This window comes from Mobula birostris, chromosome X (genome assembly GCF_030028105.1).
Source record: "Mobula birostris isolate sMobBir1 chromosome X, sMobBir1.hap1, whole genome shotgun sequence".
NCBI lineage: Eukaryota > Metazoa > Chordata > Chondrichthyes > Myliobatiformes > Myliobatidae > Mobula > Mobula birostris.
Window position 1 is genome coordinate 6,428,830 of NC_092402.1, and position 24,007 is coordinate 6,452,836.

The 24,007-nt window shown below is 52.9% G+C and overlaps 2 protein-coding genes across 2 annotated transcripts; both read left to right on the forward strand.

Moving 5' to 3' along the window:
- The first annotated feature begins 270 nt into the window (after positions 1-270).
- Positions 271-23,356, forward strand: pnpo (pyridoxamine 5'-phosphate oxidase). The gene is made up of 7 exons (XM_072249024.1): positions 271-460; positions 4,143-4,267; positions 8,809-8,908; positions 10,857-10,910; positions 14,431-14,563; positions 21,272-21,341; positions 22,981-23,356. The coding sequence occupies exons 1-7, from the start codon at positions 290-292 to the stop codon at positions 23,144-23,146; spliced, it is 819 nt and encodes a 272-aa protein (XP_072105125.1). The 5' UTR covers positions 271-289; the 3' UTR covers positions 23,147-23,356.
- LOC140191698 (uncharacterized) lies at positions 17,861-19,375 on the forward strand (the record flags this gene model as incomplete). Its single annotated transcript, XM_072249349.1, has 4 exons — positions 17,861-17,981; positions 18,690-18,997; positions 19,030-19,057; positions 19,104-19,375. Coding segments are annotated over exons 1-4 (729 nt in total), but the record flags the coding sequence as incomplete, so codon positions are not given.
- Positions 23,357-24,007: the final 651 nt, after the last annotated feature.

Sequence of the window (24,007 nt, forward strand, 5' to 3'; positions counted from 1 at the left end):
GTCCACAGACGTACCGGTTAGCAGGTCAGTAAGTTCGAGGCAGGCGATGTTGGCTGCGGGCTGCCCCCCGGCGCTCGCTCGGACTGTGCTGGTCGGGGGCACCGGTGAGGAACACAGTTACAATTGATCGTTGGCCGGCTTTATACATTCAGCTTATTGGAAACTTTTGCGGAAGAGCCGGGCGCGGGTGATCGCGTTAGCGATGGTGGGAGGACAGACATATACACACACCCCACCCCACCCCACCCCACCCGACCCGCTCACGCAGCCTCGGCGTGCTGGCACTGCGATGTGGCGGCGCGTCACGGTCACGCTGAGGATCCATGCGGCCGCCAGTCGGTGGTGCGGGCGCATCGGCGAGAAGAGGCGGGAGGCCGCTGCAATGTCGTCCGGCTCCGGGCCGCCCGGCCACTCAATGGACGTGGCCGCCATGCGGAAGAGTTACAAGTGCGACCGCGACGTGAGTAACACCAGCGGATGTAACAATGTCGGGTTACAATGTATCCCTGCGGGACCAGCCGGAAACCCCCTCTCAATGTTTATTAATCTGTGAGGTTTAAGAAAAACAGAAAAAAGCGCCTCCTCCTGGAGCCCCGGCCCAAGTGCAAATTTAATATCAGAGGGAGCTGCTCTTTTGCCAGCGATAACGTCCCGGGTGGGAGTTGATCTTTACACGGAGGGGTTACGGATTCCCTGCGTGCAGGGAGCAGTGTCGGTTCTCGCCGCGGTAGGCCCCGCCAAGGCAGGGGAAGTCCTTGGAGTGACATTCAGTCAGTGGGCGGACGGCCGGTACCATATTCTGCGGGATGTGAAGACACCTGCATTTGCAAACAAGCTGCCTCGGGGAACTCCCGTCTGGCTGCCGCCCCTGACACGGACACGGCAACGGAGTCCTGGGAGACGGGGAACGAGAAAGCGGGAGGCGGGGGAGAGAGAGACAGAGGGGGGTGGGGGGGGGAACAATATGAGCGAGAAAGATGAGAGGAAGAGATATATATATATATATATATATATATAGAGAGAGAGAGAGAGAGAGAGAGTCAGTATGTGAGAGAAAGAGACGGCGAGAGTGGGGGGGGGGGTCAGTGTGCTAGAGAGACAGACTGCGAAAGTGAGAATGAGAGATACAGCGTCAGTGGGTGTGTGAGAGAGAGATAGAGACTGTGAGGGAGTGGTTGAGAGAGTTAGTGAGGGAGTGAGAGAGAGAACACAGCAGGCCCCGCTAGGAGAAATCTGAATTACTTTACAGGATTTTACTGACTGATACAGCACAGAACTGGCCCTCATGGCCCACCCGGCCGCACTGCCCCCCGGCCCCAGCAATCCCCCAGCGTAACCCTAGACTCCCCGTGGACAGCAGCGGAAATTGATCCTGGGTCACCCATACTGTAAAGTGACGTGCTGACTCCTACGGTGCTGGGCTGCCCTGGGGTGTGGAGGGCAGGGTTGGGCTTGAGGGTTGGGGGCTCAGGGCAGGAGGGGGTCCTGATGTGAAGAAGGAACAAGGTCTAGCAGGGAGAGAGTCTGGACCCTGTCGGGGGGAGGGGGGGATCCCGATGTGGAGAAGGAACAGGGTCTAGCAGGGAGAGAGTGTGGACCCTGTCGGGGGGCGGGGGGGGGAATCCTGATGTGGAGAAGGAACAGGGTCTAGCAGGGAGAGAGTGTGGACCCTGTTGGGGGGAGGGGGGGATCCTGATGTGGAGAAGGAACAGGGTCTAGCAGGGAGAGAGTGTGGGGCCTGTCGGGGGGAGGGGGGGGATCCTGATGTGGAGAAGGAACAGGGTCTAGCAGTGAGAGGGTGTGGGCCCTGTCACGGGGGGGGGGGGATCCTGATGTGGAGAAGGAACAGGGTCTAGCAGGGAGAGAGTGTGGACCCTGTCGGGGGGAGGGGGGGATCCTGATGTGGAGAAGGAACAGGGTCTAGCAGGGAGAGAGTGTGGGGCCTGTCGGGGGGAGGGGGGGGATCCTGATGTGGAGAAGGAACAGGGTCTAGCAGTGAGAGGGTGTGGGCCCTGTCACGGGGAGGGGGGGCTTGGCAGGGAGGGAGAGTGGAGTCCAGTGGGGCCCCTGGTGCACAAACACTACAGCGTGGACCCTGTCCCTCAAGTCCTCGGGAGTTCTTCCCGTCCTTCCATTATGTTCTGAGCTCATCATCTTTGCAAAGGGAAGCCATGTTCCCGAAAGAACTTTCTAGAAAAGGTCTCACTTCGGAGGCCCCACAAGATTGGCTGCACGCTACCACCGTCACCTCGCCTACCTTGCCCGCGGTGCCTCTTCAAGGGGACTCACTTGTCTGGGTCGACGACGCACTGGCCACTGGCTATCCTTGCCTGCAAACCTTGCCTTATCACAACCTCCACAATGCCACAGTACTTTAGAGCGAAAGAGAGCTCAGAAATAATGGAAGTCTCTAAGTATCAGAATAATTTACTGTAAGCAGTAAACAGTAAAAAAAAATTAAGTCAATATTTGGTGAGACTATCCTTTGCCTTTAAAAATGCATCGGTTCTCATAGATACATTGCTGTGCGGTTTTGCAAGAAACCCGGCTGGGAGGTTGTTCCAAGTATCTGGGAGAACTTGCCACAGTTCTGCAGACTTCGGCAGTCTCGCTGGCTTCTGTCCCGAAAAGGGAATCGCAGACAGCCTCGATGGTGTTGAGATCAGGGCTCTGCGGGGGACGTAACCCAGATTTTAAAAATCCAGGGTGCCTGAATGTCCCTTCTCTGCACCTGTGCTTCCGACAGTAAACACGGCTCGGACTTTCACCCTCTTGGCAGGCACACCGGTCACAACTGAGCGCGCAAACATCTCAGGGATTTAAAAAAAAGGCTTCAAACTCAGAGGTGGCCCCGGGGTCACCGGGCAAAGTTCATCCCAATTGGCTCTGAGCCTGTACTCACTGGACTTCAGAAGAATGAGGGGGGGGGGATCTCACTGAAATCTTATCAAATATTGAAAGACTTGGGGAGGATGTTTCCTATGGTGGGGGAGTCTAGGACCAGAGGACACAGATAGAGTGGATATGGAGAGGATGGTTCCTATAGTGGGGGAGTCTAGGACCAGAGGACACAGAATGGATGTGGAGAGGATGTTTCCTATAGTGGAGGAGTCTAGGACCAGAGGACACAGACAGAGTGGATGTGGAGAGGATGTTTCCTATAGTGGGGGAGTCTAGGACCAGAGGACACAGACAGAGTGGATGTGGAGAGGAGGTTTCCTGTAGTGGGGGAGTCTAGGACCAGAGGACACAGACAGAGTGGATGTGGAGAGGATGTTTCCTATAGTGGGGGAGCCTAGGACCAGAGGACACAGAGAGAGTGGATGTGGAGAGGATGTTTCCTATAGTGGGGAGTCTAGGACCAGAGGACACAGACAGAGTGGATGTGGAGAGGATGTTTCCTATATTGGGGAGTCTAGGACCAGAGGACACAGATAGAGTGGATGTGCAGATGATGTTTCCTATACTGGGGGAGTCTAGGACCAGAGGACACAGCCTCAGAATAGAGGGATGTCTCTTTAGAACAGGGGTGAGGAGGAATTTCTTTCGCTGGAGGGTGATGAATCTGTGGAATTCACTGCCACAGATGGCTGTACCAGCCAAGTCTTTCGGTATACTTATTTCTTTTTTAAAATTTTAAATTTTTATTTTTGATAAAGTGCAGAACAGCCCCCTCCAGCCCCCCGAGCAGCGCCACCCCAGTTATTCCCCGATTTAACCCTGCGCCTAATCACGGGACAATTTACAATGACCAATTAACCTACCGACCTGTAGGGTTCTTTTGGACTGTGGGAGGGAACCGTAGCACCTGGAGGAAACCCACACTGTCACAGGGGAGAACCTATGAACTCCTTACAGGCAGTGGCGGGAATTGAACCCGCATCTCCGGTACCGTAAAGCGTCGTGCTGACCGCTACGCTACCGGGCCGCACAAAGCGGAGGCTGACAGAATCTCGATTAGTCGGGGCATCAGAGGTTTACGGGCGGGGGGAGGAGGCAGCAGAATGGGGGGTGGTTGAGGGGAGATAGTAAATCGGCCATGATGGGATCACAGGAGCAGACTTGATGGGCCGAATGGCCTAATTCTGCTCCAATGTCTTGTGGTCTAACAGTCTTCTTTCTCTCTCTCTGATTGTGAACAGGCTTTTGAAGAAGCTCACCTGGTTTCCCTGGACCCTATGAAGCAGTTCGGTGACTGGTTTGAAGAGGCAGTGAAGTGCCCGTCTATCCAGGAGGCCAATGCCATGTGTCTCGCCAGCTGTGCCAAGTAACAGCCTTTCAAATCACTTCACTGCACCCAGGGGAACGTCTCCCACTTCCTGTTCAGAACAGAGAACACTACAGCACAGTACAGGCCCCTCAGACCATGATGTTGTTCCGACCTTTTAACCTACTCCGAGATCAATCTAATCCTTCCCTCCTACATATCCCACCATTTTTCTGTCATCCATCAGACTATCTAAGAGTCTCTTAAAAGTCCCTAACGTATTTGCCTCTATCACCAGCCCTGGCAGGGCGTTCCACGCAACCGCCTCTCTCTGTGTAAAAGAACATATATCCAGGCAGCATCCTGGTGAATCTCCTCTGCACCCTCTGTAATCCAGGCAGCATCCTGGTGAATCTCCCTCTGCACCCTCTCTAATCCAGACAGCATCCTGGTGAATCTCCTCTGCACCCTCTCTAATCCAGGCAGCATCCTGGTGAATCTCCTCTGCACCCTCTCTAATTCAGACAGCATCCTGGTGAATCTCCTCTGCACCCTCTCTAATCCAGGCAGCATGCTGGTAAATCTCCTCTGCACCCTCTCTAATCCAGGCAGCATCCTGGTTAATCTCCTCTGCACCCTCTCTAATCCAGGCCGCATCCTGGTGAATCTCCTCTGCACTCTCTAATCCAGGCAGCATCCTGGTACATCTCCTCTGCACCCTCTCTAATCCAGGCAGCATCCTGGTGAATCTCCTCTGCACCCTCTCTAATCCAGGCAAAACCCTGGTGAATCTCCTCTGCACCCTCTCTAATCCAGGCAGCATCCTGGTGAATCTCCTCTGCACCCTCTCTAATCCAGGCAAAACCCTGGTGAATCTCCACTGCACCCTCTCTAATCCAGGCAGCATCCTGGTAAATCTCCTCTGCACCCTCTCTAATGCAGACATTAGCATGGTAAATCTCCTGTGCACCCTCTCTAATCCAGGCAGCATCCTGGTGAATCTCCTCTGCACCCTCTCTAATCCAGGCAGCATCCTGGTGAATCTCCTCTGCGCCCTCTCTAATCCAGGCAGCATCCTGGTGAATCTCCCTCTGCACCCTGTCAAATCCAGGCAGCATCCTGGTGAATCTCCTCTGCACCCTCTCTAATCCAGGCAGCACCCTGGTAAATCTCCTGTGCACCCTCTCTAATCCAGGCAGCATCCTGGTGAATCTCCTCTGCACCCTCTGTAAAACTTCCACATCCTTCCCGTAATGAGGTGACCAGAACTGAACACAATAATCCAAGTGTGGTCTACCCAGGGTTTTATAGCTCTGTGACATTACCTTGTGGCTTTTGACCTCAGTCTCCTGACTAATGAAGGCCAGCCCGCCATCTGACTTCTTAACAACCCTATGAATGTGCGCGGCAAATTCGAGCCCGTGGACCCCAAGATCCCTCTGTTCCTTCACACTGCAGTTAAAGTAAAACAATATTCTGGCTTTGTGGGAGCAGCCAGGGAGTGGTAGTGGATGGTTACCTCTCCGACTGGAGGCCCTGTGTCTCGTGGAGTGCCGCAGGGATCGGTGCTGGGTCCGTTGTCTGGATGATAACGTAGTTCATTGGATCAGCAAATTTTTGGAACACAAACGTAGGAAATGGGAGCAGGAGTCGGCCATCTGGCCCGTGGAGCCTGCCCCGCCATTCAATAAGATCATGGCTGATCTTTCCGCCGGCTCGTCAAAGATCAAGGATGACACCAAGATCGCAGCTCTGGAACCCAGTGAATTCCAACACCCCCTACGCCATCTTAAACACGTCAACTCCGGAATCGTAAACTTCTGAAATTGCGTCGCTGGTGTCCCCAATCCCAGGGATGTTTAGAGGCTCCTTGTTGGTGGAGATGCTGATTGAATTAATTCAGCTTACTGTACATTGAAATACAATTGAAAAAGAAATTTCATACCAGTCTTTCTGTGTCCTCTGGTCCCAGACTCCCCCACTATAGGAAACATCCTCTCCACATCCACTCTATCTGTGTCCTCTGGTCCTAGACTCCCCCACTATAGGAAACATCCTCTCCACATCCACTCTATCTGTGTCCTCTGGTCCCCGACTCCCCCACTATAGGAAACATCCTCTCCACATCCACTCTATCTGTGCCCTCTGGTCCTACTCCTGGGGGAGGAGAGTGATTGTGGGGGCAGGGGGTGCTTGTATGGAGAACGTTGGCACAGAGCTGTCAGTGTACCTGGAACTGGGAGATGTGAACCATCAGGGACATACAATATCAAAAAGCTGGGGGCTTCTCTTTCTCAGTGGTCAGATATGAGCAGGCTTGAGAGAGATGAGAGCAGGCTTGGTGGCACTCTACAAGATGATCTTATAGACAGATACTAAGTCGGCCAGGATAGAATGGCAGAGCAGACATAAAACCATAAGATACAGGAGCAGAAGTGGGCCATTCGGCCCATCGTGCCTGCTCCGCCATTCAATCATGGGCTGATCCACTTCATCCAGTCATCCCCACTCCCCTGCTTTCACCCCACACCCTTTGATGGGCCAAATAGCCTAATTTTACTCCCAAGCCTTGTGGCCTTATCATAAGAGGGACAGAGTGGACAGCCAGAGGAATTTCCTTTCCCCCAGGGGCTGAAATAGCTGATTCGAGAGTGGCATAACTTTAAGGTGATTGGAGGGAAGTACAGGGGAAGCCATCAGAGGTAGATCTTTTCAAGATTCTGGAGAGTTCTGGAGCCATGGAATGGTAGAGGGCAGATGCATTAGGGAACATTTAAAAGACTCTTAGATAGGCATCATCATTATCATGTGTTGGGTCATGTGACATCATCACTATGCGCCATGTTGTCTGACATAGGCGATCACGGTCTTTCCATTGAGCACGATTGTTCTTGGCAAGTTTTTTTCCACAGAAGGGGTTTGCCATCACCTTCTTCTGGGCAGTGTCTTTACAAGACGGGTGACCACCCCCTCCCCAGCCATTATCAATACTCTTCAGAGATTATCGGCGGTCGCACAACCAGGACTTGTGATCTGCATCGGCTGCTCATATGACCATCCCACCACCTGATCCCATAGGTTCACCTGACCCTGATCGGGAGGGGCTAAGCAGGTGCTACACCTTGCCCAAGGGTGACCTGCAGACGTCTCACACTTCCTGCACTACAGACATACCTCCAGCCTGCCACCGTCATAGACAGGCACATAGATGATAGAAAACTGGAGAGCGACGTGGGAGGGAAGGGTTGGCTTCAACTTGGAGTAGATTAAAAGGTCACAACGTCTAAGGCTGCAAGCTGTACTGTGCTGTATATGTTCTACGTTCTAAAGGGATATAGATGGGCAGGCGTCTGATAAACTGGGTAAACTGTGGGAAAAAACGTGAAATTGTCCATTTTGGCTAAAAAGAAGGAAAAAAAATCTGCCATGGACACAATGCTGGAGAATCTCAGCAGATCAGGCAGCATCTATGGAGGGGAATAAACAGTCGATATTCTGGGCCAGGGCCTGCTGAAGGATTCTAGTGTCCCGATGAAGGGTCTCACCCCGAAGCATGGACTGTTTATTCCCCTCCAAAGACCTGCCGAGTTCCCCCAGCATTTTGTGTGCGTGTGTATGTTTGCTGAATCTGTCAAGGGTTTAACTGGTTGAGAAAGCGAACCCAAAAGATTTTGCTGCGGGTCTGGGGCTCTCTCAGTGGGACGGACTGTACAGCCGTCATGTACGTTACACAACTAGTGGGCTACTGAATTGGCTTTATGACTCTGGGTTCACTTCCGTGAACTTCAGTTCTGAATGTTATCTGCTTGCTTTTTACTGTTTGCACAATTTGTGTTTTTTCCCCTGCACATTGAGTTCAATTTATTTCAGAAAATGCATACAGTATACAACCTGAGATTCTTACTCTTCACAGACAGCCACGGAACAGGAGGAAAGCCCTGAAGAATGAAGGACAGGAAAACGTTAGAAGCCCAAAGCCCTTCCTCCGCCCCCACCCCCACGCAGAACCATCAGTAGCAGCGTCAACCCACACCCCCCCCCGGCCCTTCCCCCGCCAACTTCCTTCAGCAAAAACATCGACCCCACCACCATCCATTATGCAAGCAATAACAAAGCCCCCACCACCCCCCCTGCAGAGACCACGATCGAGACTCCACCCCAAAAAAAACCAATGTTTATCCCAACATTTTGACAAGCCACAGGCTTCTCTCTCTTACCGGCGAGGAATTGGGTCACGCGGCCCGAAGGCGCACGTCTTCCCTGGCGATGTCGAAAGCGCTGGGCCACTCGGCGAGAACACCCCGCCGTGAAGAACCGCGGTCTTGAGTTGCAGCTGTAGGTCACGGACTCCGACAGGAGCCCGGCCCCCTTGGAAAGGAAAAGAGACAAGACATGAGAGAGCAGAAATTAAACCGTTTGGCGAATGAACCGGAAGACATTGCCCTCGGGTGCCATCTTTAGCTCCTCCCTCCAAAGGCCTTTTTGAAATGTGTTTTATCGGGTTTCTTGGCTGCCTGTCAGGAGACGAATCTCAAGGTTGTATATAGTTTAAATTCGTAGATAATAAATGTACTTTGAACTTTGAACCTCCTTACTTCTAGGGATGGAAAGCCCTCTGCTCGAATGTTGCTTCTGAAGGGGTTTGGACCCGACGGTTTTAAGTTCTTCACTAACTACGAAAGCAGGAAGGGGAGGGAGCTGGTGAGTAGTTAAGGTTGCCGTAGCAACACATTAAAGCTCCTGTGCAGCTTACTGAATGAACTCTCTCGCCCATGCAGGCTCCTCTCAGCCTAGTAGGCCGGTTGCCGTCATGGCAACCCAGTTTAGGCCCACTCCTTGCCGCCTGCCTTCCCTGCCTTCTCTTTCCTCACGTTCCTGGCCCACCTCTGCCGCAGTAAATCTCCCAAAACGGGAGGAAATCTGCAAAGGTCCAAAGCAACCCACGTAAAACGCTGGAGGAACTCAGCAGGCCAGGCAGCGCCTCTGGAAAAGAGTCAACGGTTGACGTTTCGGGCCGAGACCTTTCGTCAGGACTGAAGCAGGGTTTCGGCCTGAAAGCTGGCCAAGTTCCTCTGGCATTTTGTGTGTGTGGTGTGTGTGTGTGTGTGTGTGTGTGTGTGTGTGGTGTGTCTCTGTATGTGTGTCTCTGTGTGAGTGTGTGTGTGTGTGTGTGGGGGGTGTGGGGTGTATGTGTGTGCGTCTGTGTGTGTGTCTGTGTGTGGTGTGTGTGTGTGGTGTGTCTCTGTGTGTGTGTCTGTGGTGTGTGGTGTGTCTGTGTGTGTGTCTGTGGTGTGTGGTGTGTCTCTGTGTCTGTCTGTGTGTGTGTCTGTGGTGTGTGGTGTGTCTGTCTGTGTGTCTGTCTGTGTGTGGTGTGTCTCTGTGTGTGTCTGTGTGTGTGTCTGTCTGTGTGTGGTGTGTCTCTGTGTGTGTGTCTGTGGTGTGTGGTGTGTCTGTGTGTGTGTGTCTGTGGTGTGTGGTGTGTCTCTGTGTGTGTGTCTGTGTGTGTGTGTGTCTGTGGTGTGTCTCTGTGTGTGTGTCTGTGTGTGTGTGTCTGTGGTGTGTGGTGTGTCTCTGTGTGTGTGTGTCTGTCTGTGTGTGTGTGTGTGTCTGTGGTGTGTGGTGTGTCTCTGTGTGTGGTGTGTCTGTGTGTGTGTGTTGCAGTAAGCCTTCTCCCACCTCATTGAAAATGTCACAGACAAGTTGCAACCAGTGGACGTTGAAACTCTTGGTCCCCGCTCCTCTCCACATCCACTCGCCCGTTCTCCCGCCTTCTCCCCGTAACCTTTGACTCCCCGACTAATTAAGAATCAATCAACCTATGCTTTAAATACACCCAATGACTTGGCCTCCACAGCCGTCTGTGGCAACAACTTCCACAGATTCACCACCCTCTGGCTAAAGAAATTCCTCCTCATCTCTGTTCTAAAGGGACGTCCCTCTATTCTGAGGTTGTGTCCTCTGGTCCTAGATTCCCCCACTATAGGAAACATCCTCTCCACATCCAGTCTATCTGTGCCCTCTGGTCCCAGACTCCCCCACTATAGGAAACATCCTCTCCACATCCACTCTAACTGTGTCCTCTGGTCCTAGACTCCCCCCACCATAGGAAACACCAATTGTACATTGCAACCCTTTTGAGTGCAATTTCTCTTCCCATTGTCCACCAGCACTGGCCCCTCGTTATCATACACTCTGACATCATTCCACTAATTAGCATATTACATATCTCGCTCGCTGTTAGTTGAGATTTATTGTAAATGGCGACATTGAAACAGCAAGCTGTTGGCGTTCCCTCTTCCCCCGCCTCTCTCTCTCCTTCCCTCTCCCTCTCCTGAGATGGCGAAGTGTTGGGGTTAACACCTGTACTCTCAGTCACAGGGACTTTGCTATTGCTTGCCTGGTGGGGGGTGACGGGGTTGATTCTTTCAAGTAAGTGCCAGGTGGGGAGGGGGTGAAGGTCGATGGTTTTGCTGCTGCCTGTGTTTTTTTTGAGGGGGGGGCTTTCGAGCTCTTGCGTTTTCATGTCACTCATTCCTTTCTCCCCGTTGCGAGGATGTCTGTGAAGAGTAAGAATTTCAGGTTGTATCGTGTAGACGTTCTCCGATATTAAACTCCACAGCCTCAGCCACTTGATTTCCTCTTTCTCCAGGAGAGTAACCCGTTTGCTGCGATTGTGTTCTATTGGGAGCCCCTGAACAGGCAAGTACGTCCTCGTTTACATCTCGACTCTGTTACGAAACCCACCACCTTTCCCTCCCCTGTTTCACCGGCTGGTGTGGCTCGCAGAATTAATACACCGTAACAGGCTGTCCATGGAGAGTGGATGGGGCTCATCTCCAAGCTCTCAGATTTAAGTTTGATCATTACTCATCAGCACTGGCCTCCATCGGTTCCTTCAAGGTTGTTAGAGTCCGGGGTGGGAGTGGGGACAAGCTCCAAGTCCGAGTCCAAATGCTCTCATTGGCGTGCGTCTCAAACAGCCTCTGACAGCCAAGTCCAGCTCCCGGCCTTCACGTGTGTTTTAGCTACTAAGCCCGGCGGAACCGTTTCTACTGACAGGAGAAGGGGCAAAGGTGGGTTACAGGCACCTTAAAACCAGTCGCTCCGGGCGGACGGGGCTAGTCAGCCGCTGTTGGCAGCTCATCAAGGAGAAGGAAAACTCTGATCTCAAACCTCCCGCTGCCTTGTGGCAACACCCACTCACAGGGAAGGCTTTGGGAGTGAACCCCGAGGGAAAAATCCGGAGCTGGAGTCTCTACGTTGAGTTCAACGCTGACTGGCGACTCCTGGTGCCAAACTGTATCGACCTCTGCCGTTCCTTTGGGTTCGTCAGCTGAGTGGAGAGGGGGAACCTGCTACACGGACAACAGCTCGCTCTCCATATCGTACTGCCCTGGATTGTGTATCTAGACAGCTAGGATGCAGCATCCATGGTCACCCCTGACCCACAGAGGCCTCAGTTCAACCCAAGCTTCCATCACGGGCACCAGCCTCCCCAGCATTGAGGACATCTTCAAGGAGCGAGTCCTCAAAAAGGTGGCACCCATCATTAAGGACCCCCACCACCCAGGACATGCCCTCTTCTCGTTGCTACCATCACCAAGGAGGTACGGGAACCTGAAGACCCACACCCAGCGATTCAGGAACAGCTTCTTCCCCTCTGCCATCAGGGAGGAGGTACAGGAGCCTAAAGACACACACTCAGCAATTCAGGAACAGCTTCTTCCCCTCTGCCATCAGGGAGGAGGTACAGGAGCCTGAAGACACACACTCAACGATTCAGGAACAGCTTCTTCCCCTCTGCCATTAGGCAGGAGGTACAGGAGCCTGAAGACACACACTCAACGATTCAGGAACAGCTTCTTCCCCTCTGCCATCAGGGAGGAGGTACAGGAGCCTGAAGACACACACTCAACGATTCAGGAACAGCTTCTTCCTCTCTGCCATCAGGGAGGAGGTACAGGAGCCTGAAGACACACACTCAGCGATTCAGGAACAGCTTCTTCCCCTCTGCCATCAGGGAGGAGGTACAGGAGCCTGAAGACACACACTCAATGATTCAGGAACAGCTTCTTCCCCTCCGCCACCCGATTTCTGAAAGGGCATGAACCCGTGAACTAAGTTCCTTTCTCTTTGCACGATTTATTTCCCCCCCCCTTCTTCCTGACGGCAGCAGCGAGAAGAGAGCGTGTCCTGGGTGGTGGTGGGGGCGGGTCCCTGACAACGGATGCTGCTTTCCTGTGGCAGTGCTCCTTGTAGATTCTGGATGCCCTCAGTGGCGGGGAGGTCTTTACCCGTGATGGACGGCTACTTTTTGTAGTCTTTTCCGTTCAGGGATGCTGGTGTTTCCGTACCCGGCCGTGACGCGGACAGTCAGTACTCCGCTATACGTCTGTAGAAGTTTGTCAAAGTTTTAGAAGTCATGCTGAATCTTTACAAACTTCGAAGGACGTAGAGGCACTAATGTGCTGGGCCCAGGTCTGAAATGATGACGCTGAGGAGGAATTTAAAGTTGCTGACCCTCCGAGGAGGAATGGCTCGTGGACCTGTGGTTTGCTGCTCCTGAGGTCAATACCCAGCTCCTGGGTCTTGCTGACGTTGAGCGAGCGGTTGTTGTTGTGGCGCTGCCCAGCTGGATTTTCAACCTCCCTCCTGTACGCTGTTTCGTCACGGCGGCAAGGGGACCCGTCAGCAAGCTGGGATACAGCACCAGAGCTGTGCTTAGCCGCACAGTCAGGAGTGTAAGGCGAGTAGGGCAGGGGACTGAACACACAGCCTCGTGGTGCACCGGTGCTGACGGAGACCGCGGGGGAGATGTCAAACTGACTGCGGTCTGCAAGTGAGGAAATCGAGGATTAAAATCGCACAGGGAGGTATTGAGGCTGCACAGTTGTCTGGCGGGCTAACTTGACTGACAGAGGATGACAGCTTTACCACCAGGTTGGTAACGGGAGTCGTGCCAGACCATCTCTCTCAGACACACACACAAACAAAACGCTGGAGGGATTCAGCAGGTCGGGCAGCATCTACGGAGGGGAATTGAACAGAAGATACATCGGCGGTCCGGAAACGTCGGCTGTTTATTCCTCTCCGTAGACGCAGCCTGACCTGTTGAACTCCTCCAGCGTTTTGTGTGTGCGTGTGTGTTTTTTCCATGGGCCTTTGGGGCACTGCGCTAACCTAGTTGCTTGCGCGACGCTATTACAGCTTGGGGTGGGGGGGGGCGGGGTGTTGGAGTTCAGAGTTCAATTCCGGTGTCCGCTGTAGGAAAGTTTATTCGTTCCTTCCCGCGAGCGCGTGGGTTTCCTCCGGGTGCTCTGGTTTCCTCCCACAGTCCAAAGACGTACTGGTTGGTAGGTTAATGGGTCATTGTAAATTGTCCCTGTGATTAGGTTGGGGTTGAATTCGCCCAGTGGCTGGGTAGATAAATGAAGTAACATAGTTTTCTAAGTAGCTAATTTAAAAATGCAAACACGAGGAAATCTGCAGATGCTGGAATTTCAAGCAACACACATCAAAGTTGCTGGTGAACGCAGCAGGCCAGGCAGCATCTCTAGGGAGAGGTACAGTCGACGTTTCGGGCCGAGACCCTTCGTCAGGACTAACTGAAGGAAGAGCTAGTAAGAGATTTGAAAGTGGGAGGGGGAGGGGGAGATCCGAAATGATAGGAGAAGACAGGAGGGGGAGGGATGGAGCCAAGAGCTGGACAGGTGATTGGCAAAGGGGATATGAGAGGATCATGGGACAGGAGGCCCAGGGAGAAAGACAAGGGGGAGGGAACCCAGAGGATGGGCAAGGGGTATAGTCAGAGGGACAGAGGGAGAAAAGGAGAGAGAGAAAGAATGTGTGTATATAAATAAATAACGGATGGGGTACGAGGGGGAGGTGGGGCATTAGCGGAAGTTAGAGAAGTCGATGTTCATGCCATCAGGTTGGAGGCTACCCAGACGGAATATAAGGTGTTGTTCCTCCAACCTGAGTGTGGCTTCATCTTGACAGTAGAGGAGGCCGTGGATAGACATGTCAGAATGGGAATGGGATGTGGAATTAAAATGTGTGGCCACTGGGAGATCCTGCTTTCTCTGGCGGACAGAGCATAGGTGTTCAGCGAAACGGTCTCCCAGTCTCCGTCGGGTCCCGCCAATAGATAGAGGGCCACATGGCGGCCCGGGAGCAGCCCGCCGCTGGTACTGCTGACCGAGGCTGTTCCCTTCACCCCTCAGGTGCGCATCGAGGGGCGCGTGGCCAGGTTGCCGAGGGCGGAGTCGCAGGACTACTTCCACTCCCGGCCCAGGAGCAGCCAGATCGGGGCTGTGGTCAGCCGGCAGAGCGCGGTCATCCCCGACCGGCAGGTGGGTGCATCCGGGGTCCGAGCTGGGCCCCTGCGTTCCTGGGCGCCGACGTCTCTGGGCCCAGCGGGTACAAAGCAGGCACGACTGCGGCTGCACTTCATTCGGAGTTTGGAGGAGATTCGGCACGTCACCGGAGGCTGTGCCGGATTTCCTCAGACAGCATTCTGAATGTTGCTTTTTATTAAAATCACCGTCTGGTACGGGGTGGGGAGGAGGGGTGGTCACTGCACGGCTCAGGAAAATGCTGCAGGAAGTCATGAACTCAGCCGGCTCCCCCCCCCAGCATCCACGGCATCTTCAAAAGACATAAGAACGTAAGAAATAGGAGCAGGATTAAGCCATCAAGCCTGTCCCACCATTCAATAAGATCACGACTGATCTGTCCGTGAACTCAGCTCCATCTCCCTGCCTTTTCCCCATAACCCTTAATTTCCTTACTATGTAAAAACCTATCTAACTCTATCTTAAATATATTTAGTGAGGAAGCCTCAACTACTTCCCTGGGCAGAGAATTCCACAGATTCACCACTCTCTGGGAAAAACAGTTTCTCCTCATCTCCGTCCTAAATCTTCTCCCCTGAATCTTGAGGCGATGTCCCCTAGTTCTAGTCTCACCTACCAATGGAAACAACTTTCCTACTTCTATCTTATCTATCCCCTTCAAAATGTTGTATGTTTCTATAAGATCCCCTCTCATTGTCCTGAATCCCAGACATTATAGTCCCAGGTGACTCAATCTCTCCTCATAGGTTAACTCCTTCGTCTCTGGAATCAACCCGGTGAACCTCCTCTGCACTGCCTCCAAAGCCAGTATATCCTTCCTCAAGTACGGAGACCAGAACTGCACGCAGTACTCCAGGTGCAGCCTCACCAGTACCCTGGATAGTTGCAGCATGACCTCCCTGCTCTTGAATTCAATCCCTCCAGCAGCGAAGGCCAACATTCTGCGTGTCTTCTAAATAGCCTGTTGTACCTGCAAGCCAGCATTTTGTGATTCATGCACAATCACTCCCAAGTCCCTCTGCACAGCAGCATGCTGCAATCTTTCACCATGTAAATAATAATCTGCTCTTCCATTATTCCTTCCAAAGTGGATGATCTCGCATTTACCAACATTGTATTCCATCTGCCAGACCTTGGCCCACTCACTTAACCTATCTATATTCCTCTGCAGACTCTCCACATCCTCTGTACAATTTGTTAGTGTCAATAGCAAATTTTGCTAAGCTACACTCAGTCCCCTCTTCCAAATCATCGAAGTAAATGGTAAACAGCTGCGGACCCAGCACTGACCCCTGAGGCACCCCACTCACCACTGACTGCCAACCAGAGGAACACCCATTTATACCAACTCTCTGTCTTCTATTGGTTCACCAACCCACTATCCAATACACTTCCTTCAACTCCATGCATCCGTATCTTATTTATAAGTCTCTTGTGCAGTATCTTATCGAACGCTTTCTGGAAATCCAAGTATATGACATCCACCTGTTCCCCTCTATCCACTGCACTCATTATGTCCTCAAAGAACTCCAGTAAGTTTGTCAAACAGGACCTGCCCCCTCTGAATCCATGCTGCGAATGTCTAATGGAACCACTCCTTTCTAAATGTTTCACTATTTCTTTCTTAATGACAGCTTCAGGCATTTTCCTGACTACAGATGTTAAGCTAACTGGCCTAAGACAGCGGCATCCATCATTAAGGACCCCTACCACGCCGGCCATGCCCTCTTCTCATTGCTACCGTCAGGGGGGGAGGTACAGGAGCCCGAAGACACACACTCAACGATTCAGGAACAGCTTCTTCCCCTCTGCCATCAGGGAGGAGGTACAGGAGCCTGAAGACACACACTCAACGATTCAGGAACAGCTTCTTCCCCTCTGCCGTCAGGGAGGAGGTACAGGAGCCTGAAGACACACACTCAACGATTCAGGAACAGCTCCTTCCCCTCTGCCGTCAGGGAGGATGTACAGGAGCCTGAAGACACACACTCAACGATTCAGGAACAGCTTCTTCCCTCTGCCGTCAGGGAGGAGGTTCAGGAGCCTGAAGACACACACTCAATGATTCAGGAACGGCTTCTTCCCCTCTGCCATCAGGGAGGAGGTACAGGAGCCTGAAGACACACACTCAACGATTCAGGAACAGCTTCTTCCCCTCTGCCATCAGGGAGCAGGTACAGGAGTCTGAAGACACACACTCAACGATTCAGGAACAGCTTCTTCCCCTCTGCCATCAGGGAGGAGGTACAGGAGCCTGAAGACACACACTCAATGATTCAGGAACGGCTTCTTCCCCTCTGCCATCAGGGAGGAGGTACAGGAGCCTGAAGACACACACTCAACGATTCAGGAATGGCTTCTTCCCCTCTGCCATCAGGGAGGAGGTACAGGAGCCTGAAGACACACACTCAACGATTCAGGAACAGCTTCTTCCCCTCTGCCATCAGGGAGGAGGTACAGGAGCCTGAAGACACACACTCAACGATTCAGGAACAGCTTCCTTCCCCTCTGCCATCAGGGAGGAGGTACAGGAGCCTGAAGACACACACTCAACGATTCAGGAACAGCTTCCTTCCCTCTGCCATCAGGGAGGAGGTACAGGAGCCTGAAGACACACACTCAACGATTCAGGAACAGCTTCCTTCCCCTCTCCCACGGTCCATGAGCACACTCCCCTATCACAGATCCACTAAATCACACGTATTTACAGTCATAGAAAAGTCCAGTACAGCACAGACACAGGCCCTTCGGCCCATCTAGTCCATGCTGAGCCTTTTTTTAAACTGCCTGGTCCTATCTACATGCATCCGGGACCACAGACCACACCCCCCCCAGTACCCCTCCCACCCACGTACCTATCCAATCTTCTCTTAAGTGTTGAAGTCAAACCCACGTCTGCAAGTTCTGCTGGCAGCTTGTTCCAACCCCTGGGTGGAGAAGCTTCCCCCTCGTGTTCCCCTTAAGCGCTTCACCTTTCACCCTTAGCCATGACCTCCAGATGTAGTCTCACCTGTCCTCAGTGGGGGGGAGGGGAGGTGGTGTTCACGGGTTAAATGTCTGTTCGGAAATCTGATGGCAGAGGGGAAGGAGCTGTTCCTGAATCGTTGAGTGTGTGTCTTCAGGCTCCTGTACCTCCTCCCCGATGGCAGAGGGGAAGAAGCTGTTCCTGAATCGTTGAGTGTGTGTCTTCAGGCTCCTGTACCTCCTCCCTGATGGTAGCAATGAGCAGAGGGCACGTCCTGGGTGGTGGGGGACTTTAATGAGGGATGCTGCCTTTTCGAGGCAAAACTCTCTGAAGATGTCCTGGATGCTGGGGTTCCTAGTGCTCATGACAGAGCTGATTGAGATAGTTTACAACTTTCTGCAGCTTATTTTGACCCTGTGCACCCGCCCGCCCATACCAGGCGGAGACGCAGCCGGTTAGGATGCTCTCCACGGTACATCGGTAGAAATTTCCTCGAGCCTTCAGCATCATGCCAAGACTCGTCAGACTCCTGATGAAATAGCCGCTGTCGTGCTTTCTTTGTAGCTGCGCTAAAGGAAGATCGAGGGCTGTGCAAGACCTCCGGTGGTCACAGGTGAGAATCAAACCAGAATCCGGTTTATTATCACCGGCATCTGCCGTGAAATTTGTTAGCTTAGCAGCAGCAGTTCAATGCAATACATAATAAATATAGAAAGAAATCAGTAAACCAATTACAGTAAGTATGTATATTAAATAGTTAGATTAAAAATAGTGCGAAAGAGAAATTATATTTGAAAAGTGCTTCCTAATCTGACCCTGAATGGCTCGAACTTGTCTCTGAACTTTGCAGCAGAGAGAATTGTCCGTCTTGACAAGCTCTGTTAATCGGCCTGGACACCTCAGCCTGCCCCACTGTGGCGTATCCCACTCACCCGGAGGGACACTGCCCAGAACCGAAACCGGCGGTCCGGGGGGGACGTGCCCAGCTACATGCAAGAGGGTCTCCAGTTGCTGGAACATACACATGCACACGCGCAAGTGCGCACGCTCTCACTCACTCACTCACGCACACACATGCTCACTCACACACTCGCTCACAGACACACACACACACACACACACACACACACACACGTACACACACACACACTCCCTCACACAGACTCTGTCACACACACACACACACACACACGTACACACACACACACTCCCTCACACAGACTCTGTCACACACACACACACACACACACGTACACACACACTCCCTCACACAGACTCTGTCACACACACACACACACACGTACACACACACACACTCCCTCACACAGACTCTGTCACACGCACACAGACACACACACACACTCCCTCACACAGACTCTCTCACACACACACACACTCACACACACACACACACACTCCCTCACACAGACTCTGTCACACACACACACACACACACACACACACACACACGTACACACACACACACACACTCCCTCACACAGACTCTGTCTCACACACACACACACACACGTACACACACACACTCCCTCACACAGACTCTGTCACACACACACAGACACACACACACACACACACTCCCTCACACAGACTCTCTCACACACACACACACACACACTCACACACACACACACACACACACTCCCTCACACAGACTCTCTCACACACACACACAGACACACTCCCTCACACAGACTCTCTCTCTCACACACACACACACACACACACACACACACACTCACTCACACACACTCACTCACACACACTCGCTCGCACACACATACACACACACTCCACACACATACACACGCTCACACACACACTTGCTCACACACTCCCTCACACACAGACACATACACACACACACTCGCTCACACACACACACTTGCTCACACACTCCCTCACACACAGGCTCACACATGCTCACACACACAGATGCTCTCTCACTCACTCACATGCTCTCACAGACACAGACACACACTGTCTCACAGACACTCGCACAGACACTAAAATGGTAGAGGAACCCAGCAGATGAGGCAACATCTTCAAAGAGGAGTAACCAGTCGACAATTTAGGAATGACCAGAGATTTATGGAGTCACCACCCCCCCCACCAAACTCCCCACCCCCCTCAGTTTGACTTAATGGTGGAGTCATACAGCAGAGAGTCAGGCCCTTCTGCCCATCTGGTCCCTGCTGACCAAGATGCCCCAGTCCACACTAGACCCAATTTTCCTCCATTTTGGCCCATGGAGAGTATTCTAGCTGGTTGTATCTCAGTCTGGTGTGAGGAAGGGCTACTGCACAGGATCGGGGGGAAGTTGTAAACCCGGCCAGCTCCCTCTTGGGCACCAGCCTTTGTGTGTAGTGTTTTTTTTTTTCATTGATCCTGTTGTATTTCTCGGTTCTACTGTGAACGCCCGCAAAAAAATGAATCTCGGGATTCATTAGGTCGAATGAGGTTCTTCCAATCCCTTATCCAGGAACGGAGGTCCTGACATGGGAGGGGGTCGAGAGGAGGGTGACAAGAGTGATCCCGGCAATGAAAGGGTTTAGCGTACGAGGAGCGTTCTCGTTCCACAGTTTCGAGCGTAAGAATGTTGCTCAAGTTCCCAATGAATCTTTACCCCTTCACCTTGTGCACTTTACTTCCTGATACCCAGTCGCCCTAACTAGAGCACTGTGCAACAGTCTCAGGCACAGATATCCATAGCTACGGTGCCTAAGCTGTTTAAACAGTATTATGGTGATTTTTAAACATTGCACTGTACTGCTGCTGCTGCAAAAAAAACAAATTTTCATGATGTAAGTGAGCGATGATAAACCTGATTCTGATCTGGGTCTCTATTGTGTACTGAGAGTGGGAAGGGGGACAGGGAGAGGGGGAATCATGGTTGGGAAAAGGGAAGGGAGAGGGGAATCATGGTTGGGAAAAGGGGGAGGGAGAGGGGAATCATGGTTGGGAAAAGGGGGAGGGAGAGGGGAATCATGGTTGGAAAAGGGGGAGGGAGAGGGGAATCATGGTTGGGAAAAGGGGGAGGGAGAGGGAATCATGGTTGGGAAAAGGGGAGGGAGAGGGGAATCATGGTTGGGAAAAGGGGGAGGGAGAGGAGAATCATGGTTGGGAAAAGGGGAAGGGAGAGGGGAAATCATGGCTGGGAAAGAGGAGGGAGAGGGGAATCATGGTTGGGAAAAGGGGAAGGGAGAGGGGATCATGGTTGGGAAAAGGGGAAGGGAGAGGGGAATCATGGTTGGGAAAAGGGAAGGGAGAGGGGAATCACGGTTGGGAAAGGGAAGGGAGAGGGGAATCGGTTGGGAAAAGGGGAAGGGAGAGGGGAATCATGGTTGGGAAAAGGGGAAGGGAGAGGGGAATCATGGTTGGGAAGGGGGGGAGGGAGAGGGGAATCATGGTTGGGAAAAGGGAAAGGGAGGGAGGAGGGAGCGGGAAGCACCAGAGAGACATTTTGTAATGATTGATAAACGATTGTTTGGAATCAGATGATCTTGTCTGGTGTCTCAGGGTTGGGTGTGTCTGCACCCCCCGACTCCTGGCACTCCTTCTCTGCCACCTGTCCCGCACCCCTCCCATGACAGCCCACCCTCGCCACTCCCAGCGTCCTTTGCTCCGCCAGATTTACAAACTCGCTGTCTGCTCCACGCTGACAAATACAGTGCTGTGTGCAAAAGTCCCGACCTGCCTAACCTGTGGTTCACGTTCTTCTTGCAGTTTTAAGGACGAAGAATTCAGAGCTGGAGGAACTCTACAAAGCGCAGGAGGTGCCGATGCCTGACTACTGGTGAGCGATGGCCGGGGTGGGGGACGGTGCAGGGGGTGGGGGGGGCCGAGCGTAGGCCAGTCTGGTCAAGCTGGGGAGCGCAGACAGGTCCCGAAGCTAAATCCGGGAGCAGCTGGGGGGTGGTGGGGCGAACACTGGTGAGCCCGTCAGTTGTCAACCCCACTGGCTCACTCCCACGGTACACTGTGGTGTGGCGGCTCGCTGTTTTGCGCCAGCAGGGGGCTCCGGGGTTCGGAGTTCAGTTCCCACGTCCTCTGTCAGGGAGTCTCTGTATGTCCTCCCCCCGCCCCCCCCGCCCCGTGACTGCGTGGGTTTCCTCCGGTGCTCTGGTTTCCTCCCACACACTCCCACGACCTACCGGTTAGTAGGTTAATTGCTCAGAGTGGATTGTCCTGTGATTAGGCTGGCGTGAAATCGAAGGAAGCCCTTACTCTGTTCAGTGAAATAAATAGAGCCTAGAACATCAATCAGTTCACCACAGAGCAGGCCCTTCGGCCCGTGATGCTGTGCTGACCCCTTAACCTGCTGTCAGGTCAATCGAACCCTTCCCTCCCACAGACCCCTCTGTTTATCTACCGTCTATGTGACTATCGAAGTGTGTCTGAAATGCCCCGAATGTATCTGCCTCTAACTCCGCCCCTGGCAGGGCGTTCCACACACACACCACTCCATGTTAAAAAAAATACGACTTCTGACATTCTGCACCCCCCACCCAAATCAGTTTAAAATTAACTGTCCTCTCTATCTCTGCCTCTTATCAGCTTGTACACCTCTATCAAATCCTTTCTCACCCTCTTTCACTCCAAAGAGAAAAGCCCAGCTCGCTCAGCCTCTCCTCAAAAGACATGCTCTCTAATCCAAGCAGCATCCCAGTAAATCACCTCTGCACCCTCTCTAATCCAGGCAGCATCCTGGTGAATCTCCTCTGCAACCTCTCTAATCCAGGCAGCATCCTGGTGAATCTCCTCTGCAACCTCTCTAATCCAGGCAGCATCCTGGTGAGTCTCCTCTGCAACCTCTCTAATCCAGGCAGCACCCTGGTAAATCTCCTCTGTACCCTCTCTAATCCAGGCAGCATCCTGGTGAATCTCCTCTGCACCCTCTCTAATCCAGGCAGCATCCTGGTAAATCTCCTCTGCACCCTCTCTAATTTAGGCGGCATCCTGGTGAATCTCTTCTGCACCCGCTCTAATCCAGGCGGCATCCTGGTGAATCTCCTCTGCACCGTCTCTAATCCAGGCAGCATCCTGGTAAATCTCCTCTGCACCCTCTCTAATCCAGGCAGTATCCTGGTGAATCTCCTCTGCACCCTTTCTAATCCAGGCAGCATCCTGGTAAATCTCCTCTGCACCCTCTCTAATCCAGGCAGCATCCTGGTGAATCTCCTCTGCACCCTCTCTAATCCAGGCAGCATCCTGGTAAATCTCCCTCTGCACCCTCTCTAATCCAGGCAGCATCCTGGTAAATCTCCTCTGCACCCTCTCTAATCCAGGCAGCATCCTGGCGAATCTCCTCTGCACCCTCTCTAAAGCTTCCTGTAATGAGGCGACCGGAACGGAACACAATACTCCAAGAGTTGTCTAGCCAGGGCTTCGCGGAGTTGCAGCCTTACCCTCACGGTGCAATCCTTTCCTTAAAGGGGCGGCTACCTCCTGGAGCCTGACATCATAGAATTCTGGCAAGGTCAGACTAACCGCCTGCACGATCGCATCCTGTTCCAGCGCCTGAAGGAGGACCGGAGAGCTGACTCCACCCTCACCCACAAGGCCGAGGGTGATTGGGTGTATAAGAGACTGTCGCCGTGACATCCTGCCACGCTCTCCGTGAATCCAGCCCTTTCCGTCTGACCTCAACGTCGCCTTACGCCTCTTCCAGGTTGTCCGATCTCCCACCCAGCGCCGCCCCTCACTCGGGATGAAAGGGCCGCACGGTGGGAGCGGGCCTCCCAGGGTTCCCCGTCCCCCGGACAGCAGCCTGCCCTCTCTCGCCGTCGGAGCCTCACCCCGCACCCGCCTCCTGGGGCGCTGTCGCTCCTTCGCCAGTTTGTTCACCACCCCGTCGGAGGCTGCACCTCTATTTGGGGAGGTAGGGAGGAGAGAGGCCTTCGCTGTGAAAGCACAGAGAGGGCCCGTCCATTGTGCGGTCTTTCACTGTAACAAGAAGGAGAGGCCCCCCATGTGTAGGAAAGAGAGGGTCCTTCACTGTAGCTACAAGGAGACCCTTCCATTGTCTAGGACAGAGAGGGTCCTTGTAGCTACAAGGAGACCCTTCCATTGTCTGGGGAAGAGAAGGTTCTTCACTGTAGCTACAAGAAAATCCTTCCATTGTCTAGGACAGAGAGGGTCCTTGTAGCTACAAGGAGACCCTTCCATTGTCTAGGACAGAGAAGGTTCTTCACTGTAGCTACAAGAAAATCCTTCCATTGTCTAGGACAGAGAGGGTCCTTCACCGTAGCTACAAGGAGACCCTTCCATTGTCTGGGAAGAGAGGGTCCTTCACCATAGCTACAAGGAGACCCTTCCATTGTCTGGGGAAGAGAGGGTCCTTCACCGTAGCTACAAGAAAATCCTTCCATTGTCTAGGAAAGAGAGGGTCCTTCACCATAGCTACAAGGAGAGCCTTCCATTGTCTGGGGAAGAGAGGGTCCTTCACCGTAGCTACAAGGA